This window comes from Miscanthus floridulus, chromosome 6 (assembly GCF_019320115.1).
Source record: "Miscanthus floridulus cultivar M001 chromosome 6, ASM1932011v1, whole genome shotgun sequence".
Classification (NCBI taxonomy): Eukaryota; Viridiplantae; Streptophyta; class Magnoliopsida; order Poales; family Poaceae; genus Miscanthus; species Miscanthus floridulus.
Window position 1 is genome coordinate 89925606 of NC_089585.1, and position 7444 is coordinate 89933049.

General features: G+C 44.0%; 1 protein-coding gene across 1 annotated transcript; it reads right to left on the reverse strand.

Annotated features, from left to right (window-relative positions):
* Positions 1 to 425: 425 nt before the first annotated feature.
* On the reverse strand, positions 426 to 5074 carry LOC136458591 (homeobox-leucine zipper protein HOX3-like). The gene is made up of 4 exons (XM_066458534.1): positions 5002 to 5074; positions 4385 to 4620; positions 2820 to 2899; positions 426 to 835 (listed from the first exon to the last, which is right to left on the reverse strand). Exons 1-4 carry the CDS (start codon positions 5072 to 5074, stop codon positions 541 to 543), a joined length of 684 nt encoding a protein of 227 aa, XP_066314631.1. The 3' UTR covers positions 426 to 540.
* Positions 5075 to 7444: the final 2370 nt, after the last annotated feature.

Below are 7444 nucleotides of genomic sequence, written 5' to 3' on the forward strand. Positions count from 1 at the left end.
GGAGTGTGCGTCACAACTCCTTAGCATTGAGGAGGCGAGGGTGCGGGTGGCGGGGAGCACCATTTTACCCACAAGCATCCAATAATGCATCACATTTTTTTTAAAAAAAATTACATACTATATGCTTATATGACGAACCAATGAAACAATATATCAAAATGATATCGGCCTTACATGGAGTAGAAGCCCAAACGGAATACCTCTTCTTGGGCCTGGCCGAAACGGGGGATGTATGACAGCTCCGTCGCAAAGGCCCAAAAAGGTGGGCCAGCAAGCGTGGAAACAACAATAGGCTGCATCGACAGCCATATAGAAACAGAAACGGCCCATCATCAGATATCTACCGAGTAGATCGAAGGGCGAAGGCAATACATGAGTGACGACGATAGGAAGCTACTACAAACTTTTGAGCCATGGATGGAACACGGGTACGCCGGGCGAAGTGACTCCAAAGTCCAAACCCTACGGTCCTACACCTAGCTACTCGGGCCCACGTACGCTGGTTTTCTCCATCCATACTAGAGCAGGAGTGCATAGAGGCTAAAACGCCGCGGACGGGCGGCGCGGGTGGAAGGGGTTGGCCGCGGCTGCTGGGCGGGGAGTACGCGCGGCGGGCGCGCCCGTTGCCGCGGTGATGCGCTCGCAGCGCGGGCACATGGTGAGCGCGGATGCCGGGAGCGGCTGCCGGGTGTGCGGGGAGAGCACGGTGGGCGGGGCCACCCGCATCGCGCGCAGCTCCTCCACCTCCCGCTGCAGCCGCCGGTTCTCCTCGGTCAGCGAGCCGAAGCACCGCTTCAGGTACTCGCACTCCAGCTCCGTCTGCTTCAGCTTCGTCCTGCAGCCCGTCAGACATCAGTTTAGGCTATACTTAGCTTGTTACGCGAATCGTGAAATTAGCAACGGAAAAAAGTTAGTAACAAAATGAGTAAATCTCGTACGCAATCGAGAGCACCAAAACTATTGTAGTTCATTCGCTATGACATATCTAATCATGAGTCCATGACAAGATCATATTGTTTGGAGCAACTAAATCTCTGCTTTGTGCTGACATGCATGACAGACGTCTCTAAGGAGAAACCATCGGCCGCAGAAACCAGCTTGTAAAAGTTTCTACTGACAGATCAATGGAGGTTAAAATAGCGTCAAATCAAGTACTATAAGCGACTTAATTTGACTTTAGGCCCCCATTCCGAGATAATTATCACCCCTGACAATTGACAAAAGAGTGGAGGCCAATGACTTTGCTGGGATAAGGTGGATTGCAGGATTAGCATTTCAATCACTTGTTCCTCACGAGGCTTGCTGAACCATCCATCACAGCTAGGGTCAGCAAGCTACAGGTAGCTAATACTCCTAGCACGTGCTGATTAGTCCACGTGCCCGTACTTTTGGGGCAATCAGCTCAAAGCTTTAGCTCTACTAGAGACAATCTCAATGCACGAGCATCATGGAGTAATCTATTCCATCAAGCTCAATGGAGTGCAAAAGGGTGAAGCTCATCTCTGCCTACTTTATTTGGCTAGAGAATCTAGCTAACTGTTGCTGTCCCACTTCTTGGATGCAGTCCAAGTTTCAAGATGGATACCTAATGATCCTTGTCACCTTAACTGAGGGAAGAACCCATTATTTTGTTGGAAAGAAACCAATGCAAGGAAGTGGGTTCGTTCTAATGTTATACTCCTAATAGCTAGGTAGTATAAAATCTGGGTTGCATCAACACGTAGTAGCAGTAACATTGTATATTAGATACGGGTAGATACTAATGATATTAGACACGAGTAGATCCTAATGCGAACTTTGTATAGAACACAGTAGATTTTCCATGTAGCATAGTAGGCAGAAAAGTTGTAATGAAATTTTCCTCAGCGACTAAAATAGCTGACTCATGTCATAGCTAGGGTGGGTAATTGTCCCTAAATACTCCAAAAATCCACTCTCTTTCTATATGGGAAATATGATACAGGTTTGGCTTCCATATAAATGGACCTTGTATATGCTGATGTGAGCACGTGAACCGTTTGGAAACATATATTTGTATGACTACGAGATGTCAGCTTGGATAAATGACCCATGTTCATAAATGTTCTGTGACACTGACTGACCTAGTCTTGCTAGTTGCTAGTACGATTATATTACCTCCGGAACATAGAATATCTCTGCACATCCTAGCAGCCATTTTTGTCTGACAATTACGCTAAGGTTTCCCAAGTGTCTTTTTGTCTTATAGGTGAGCTTGTTTGAATATCTAGCGCACTAGCGACCACTGACCGGCCGGCGGCGGCCATATATATGCAGTCCATGTCATGCCTAAGGTTTTGTTACCAGTACTAGCAATAGCTAATCTGATTAAAAAAACAGTACCAAACAGTTAATGATGCCTGCTATGAACTGTACTAACTGATGAGCAGTGGGACGCGCATACTACAGTGCAAAGGAAAAACATATGTACTCCTGCTATTGCTTCCTCCATCTTTAAATATCCGTCGTCTTTGGTGTGCATGCAAAAAGTTTAACTTTTTGTAGAAAATACGTGCAACATTTGTATTTCCAAATAAATTTATTAAAAAACTAGATTCAAAAGCCTTTCCAATGATACTAATTTTATATCGTAAATATTAATATTTTTTAATACATATTTAGTTAAAGTTGTTTCTTGGAAAGCGAAAACCATAGACATTTAGGGATGGAGGGAGTAGCCAGGCAGCCGTTTGCCATAGTTAATGGATGGTGAACTATTTGAGATGCCGCGAGCGTATATTTCAGATCGATGTACGTATACATATACGGAAGCATCAGGAAGGAAGAGCATACTTACGTACCTAGCCCTGCGGTTCTGGAACCAGACCTCCACTTGCCTGGGCCGCAGCTGGAGCTTGCCAGCCAAGGCCTCCTTTTGCTTCTGCAGGAAAGAAAAAAAAAGTCGCATTTTCCAACGCCATTAAATTTCTTTCCATTGCACAGCTAGCTCAGACATCAGTATGACAGGATACTCTACTACTACTCCATGTTGCAAATGTCAGGAAGGAAGTTAATTGGAGTAACGAGACTCCTGCTAGTCAAACCTACAGTAGCTAGTATTAACTGCTTTCATTACTAAGGAGTACTGGGACATCGAGCGTACAAGTTCAGCGTAAGAGAGACAAACGTTATACTACTACAGCTACAGCTACGAGTACTGTACAAAAGTAGATCTCTAATGTATGCTACACATGCATGTACTGTACTTCATCAGAGATAGCGGTCCTCCTAGTAGTACCTACTCATGCCACACCACCAGCAAGTACGTACTGGACGGAGTGGTACTGCGTATCTTGATTTTCCCTATGCATGTGCCATACACCTCGAAGAATAATACAGTAGAACACTACACACACTACCGCTAAATGATGGACGACGGTCATCAGGATCCGATTCTCGGAATCCACTTCAATGCCCTGCAGTGGAATCCACATCCACTTTGATCTGAAGAACAGCCCAAACCCAAATACGAACGACGAATCAATCAGTTGCTGCAAGCAATGCGCTGGTAGCGGCGGTACTTGCTAATCCTATCCGCCGTGAGATTCAGATGGAGGTACAGGTACTCCCTTCCCTTGGAATCTTTCCGGCATACATACGTGCAGCGGTACGACGCCTACGTGCGTATGTACGCGTATGTCGTGGCAATCGTTTTGGACGTAGCCACGACGCATGCCACGACGGTCTTGATGCATCCATCATTCAAGGGGCAGGACAGGACATGGACTCCAACTCCAACTAAACACAGGATGGCATGGCTGAGTGTAAAGTTTTAAAGTGTCATATTCGATGTTACATGTGATGTCGGATAGGTATTCGAATACTAATAAAAAAATAAATTACAAAATTCGTTAGTAAATGGCGAGACGAATTTATTAAGCATGATTAACCTATTATTAGCACATGTGTTACTTTAGTATCCCATTATCAAATCATGAATTAATTATACTTAAAAGATTTAGCTCGTAGTGGCAATCTATACAATTATTTTTTTAATCTATATTTAAATGGTCCGACCATTCGAGGGACAAGATGTAAAGTTTTAGAAGGAACTAATCAAGACCTTAGGCCGCGTTTAGAAGCCAAAATTTTTTGGTTTTAGGTACCGTAGCTCGTTTGTTTGTATTTGGCAATTAGTGTCTAATTATGGACTAATTAGGTTCGAAAGTTTCGTCTCGCGATTTCTCACCTAACGCAATTAGTTTTTTTTTTCGTCTACATTTAGTACTCCATGCATGTACCGTAAGATTCGATGTGACGGATACTGCGCAAAATTTTTTAGAAACTAAACAGGGCCTTAGTTAGGAGAGCTAGCTAGGGAGCTAGCACTAGCAGTGATGTGGTAGTAGTAGTGCTGACGACTGACCGGTGTGAGGGTGTGGTTCAGGCGGAAGCTCTCCTCCAGGAGACGGGACTGCTCCTTGGAGAGGCGGAGCTTCTTGGAGCGGTGCGGCCCGCCGGCGCCCGCGCCGCCGCGCTCGTCCTCCACCTCCTCCACGCTTCCCATTGGGAACTCCTCCTCCTCGCCGCCGCTCGCCGGCTGGTTCATGTCCAGGTCCCTCATGTTGTTCCCGTTCCCGTTGTTGGTGCATCCAAACCCCTCTGCCACACAACATTTAGTTAGCTTTCAGAATAACAGAGATTCTAGGAGAAGATTGTACGTATGCTGTTCTTGAGTTCTGAGCAGAGCTGCACTCCTTTTAGAACTAGACAATATGGAGTGCTTTCAGAATAACAAGTAAACACAATACATGCATGATATATGTTAACAAAAAAAACCAAAGACTTAAATTAGTAGACCCCAGGCAAGTTTTGCACGCTTAGAACTATGCATGACGAGCATCTATATGTTTATTTTGAAGAGATGGCAAAGGTGGGAACAACCTTAGCAACGATGAACTCATTCTTTCATAAGACTATATGCTTGTATTTTTATGACTGAAATAATATGAGCTCTGCTAGCAGGTGGTCTCCTGAGCTTACCTGAGCCAGAGGAGGAGCTGAGGCCCGGGACAGCCATGGTGAGCTCCAGGCCTGATGGAGAAGTGGACCCCATCGCTAGCCAATGCAGACACAGGAACAAGAAAAGGGTGATGAGGGGGGGGAGAAGGGGGGCAAGCAAAGACAAACACAGATTGGAAAGGAGTAGAAGCATGGGGAGGCGTTATATAAGCGCCGGGTAGAGAAGGATGGATGCTTTGGAACTTTTAACAGTGGCAGTGCCCATAAGTAAAAAAAATGCTCGAAACACTGTAGCGTGGTACTGCCAGCAGGTGTACTGTACTTTGTCTGCCGGCACTCTGTTGGAGACATGATGGGGTTTTCTTGTTCTTTGACTGAGATTACAGCACATTGGGAACGGTTTTGATTCTTGATTGCATTCATGATTTAGTTTTAGTAGTAACGATTAGTATGCAAAAAAAAATGATCTGGAAAGAGGATGCACAACAGTTAGACAACAAGCATGAGTATTAGTTTTTGCCATGTCACATAAACATCATAACGACAATAATATAAACAACTTATATAGATAACTGATACTTCTACATTATAGTTGAAGTGATATCTATAAAACATAGCAAGCTGTGACCCGCCACATTGTATTTTGTCTCTCCGCAAAGAAAGGGCTTTATTTTCAAATATTACAGGCTAAAAGTGCTTATACTACATTTTATTTTATTGACACCACATTCATTGCCTTTTGTATGTGTGCCCTGGTCGTTTTTTTCCTATCTTCCACTAGTGTTGTCCATATATTTTAATTCCATCTCACATACTACATCAACATAAGACTAGAATAGGCCATGGTGGAATGTGAATTAGGATTATAATAATTTAGATTATGGATTACAATAATCTGGTTTGTTTGGAACCTTAGATTATTATAGGTGCCAAATTATTTTTGGTTAAACTATGATATCCTCTTATTAGGTTGGAGATAGATTATATGATTATTATAATCCTCTAGTTGGATTGTTATAATGTATTTTATAATCTAGAGTGTTTGGATAACCTAGAGATTATTTTCACTAAACCATTATAATCTAAGGTGATCCAAATAAAGCCTAACTAGGGCCTGTTTAGTTCCCCTCCAAAACCCCAATTTTTTCAAGATTCCCCGTCACATCGAATCTTTGGACGCATGTGTAACACCCCTGGTGTTTAGCTTCCACATTTGCACTGCATTTCATGAACATGAGCATCATGCATCCATTCGTGAACTTATATCACATGAAACATGATTTCGAAACATTGCAACATGTTGTATATTTCATGTGTGTTGTTCTTTTATGAAATGTAAAGTGTGCAACACTTAAGTGCAACATGTGCCACTCACTTAGTGAAACAAGATTAGTTAATACTATACAACAAGATCATGAAACATGTGAAACATGACTATGAAACATTTGCAACATTTCTTGTGTTTTTCATTGTTTCAGTATATATCTTGCTTGACTCTTGTGTGACCAATGCATGGTGTGGCTAAAAATGCTTGTAAGTAACTTAGTTACACCTAAAATGTCATTTGGAACATTGTTCATGTTGATCATTTTGCCTAATTAGGTTTCCAAGTCATGGTTGACCAATTTGGACCCTAGAGCTCCTGTGTTTGACTGTTTAAAAAGTGTAGCTTAGGATGTTTGCATGTCTGAGCAACCTAAAGCAAAGATGTAGAGAATTATGTAAGGAACAAAAGTTATTTTATGGCCACCTCATGAAAATGTGCACAACATGCTCAAAAATGGCCCACAAGTTAGTTTTGAGGGCTATTTGGAAACTCAGAAAAATTTCTAAGTCTAAAACCAGTTTTCAGTTTCATTGGCTCGACTTTGGGGATGATTTTACTCATGTTCCATTGAGAATTAGGTCTTGGTCATTTAACATAAAATGTAGCTGGTATTTAGGGCTACAATTTGTATCTTGACTGTTTTCGCTGATAAACAACGGATTAGGAGCTAATCGGTGTTAAACTTTCCCTGTCAGTCGACACCTATGAGCTCTGAAACGAAAAGTTCAGGCATCTACAGTGTTCACCGATTCAGAAATCAGCCGACGCGTGTGGACACCTGTCGCCGGCCGTCTGACCGCGCGGCCACGCGCCGTGATCGGCCTGGCATCGCTGGCCGCGGTCGACATCAAAGCAGCCGCGTCCGCCTGCCTCTCCATTCACTCCTCGCTCTCTTTCGCTTCTCCAGCTCGCAGCAGCAGCAGCCAGAGAGCAGCGCAGCTCCGCCGTGGCCAAGCGAGCTCCGTCGTCGCCTCGCTCGCTCACCGCCGCAAAAGCGCGACTGCCCGCTCGACATCGACTCCGCCGTAGCCTACTCTACCTCCTCCACCTATTAGCCGCGCCGTTTGGGTCTCGGTAAGGGCACAATGCCGTTTTCCACCACCACCGCCATGGCTGAGCATCGCCGGAGATGGCGCT

Bases quoted from the DNA above. Each gene is read 5' to 3' on its own strand.
- LOC136458591 (XM_066458534.1), bottom strand. From the start codon at position 5,074: ATGGGGTCCACTTCTCCATCAGGCCTGGAGCTCACCATGGCTGTCCCG. The intron at 2,900-4,384 runs GTCAGTCGTCAG...TCTTTCCTGCAG, and splicing joins TGAACCACACCCTCACACCG to AAGCAAAAGGAGGCCTTGGC. The intron at 836-2,819 runs GTACGTAAGTAT...GACGGGCTGCAG, and splicing joins TTCCAGAACCGCAGGGCTAG to GACGAAGCTGAAGCAGACGG.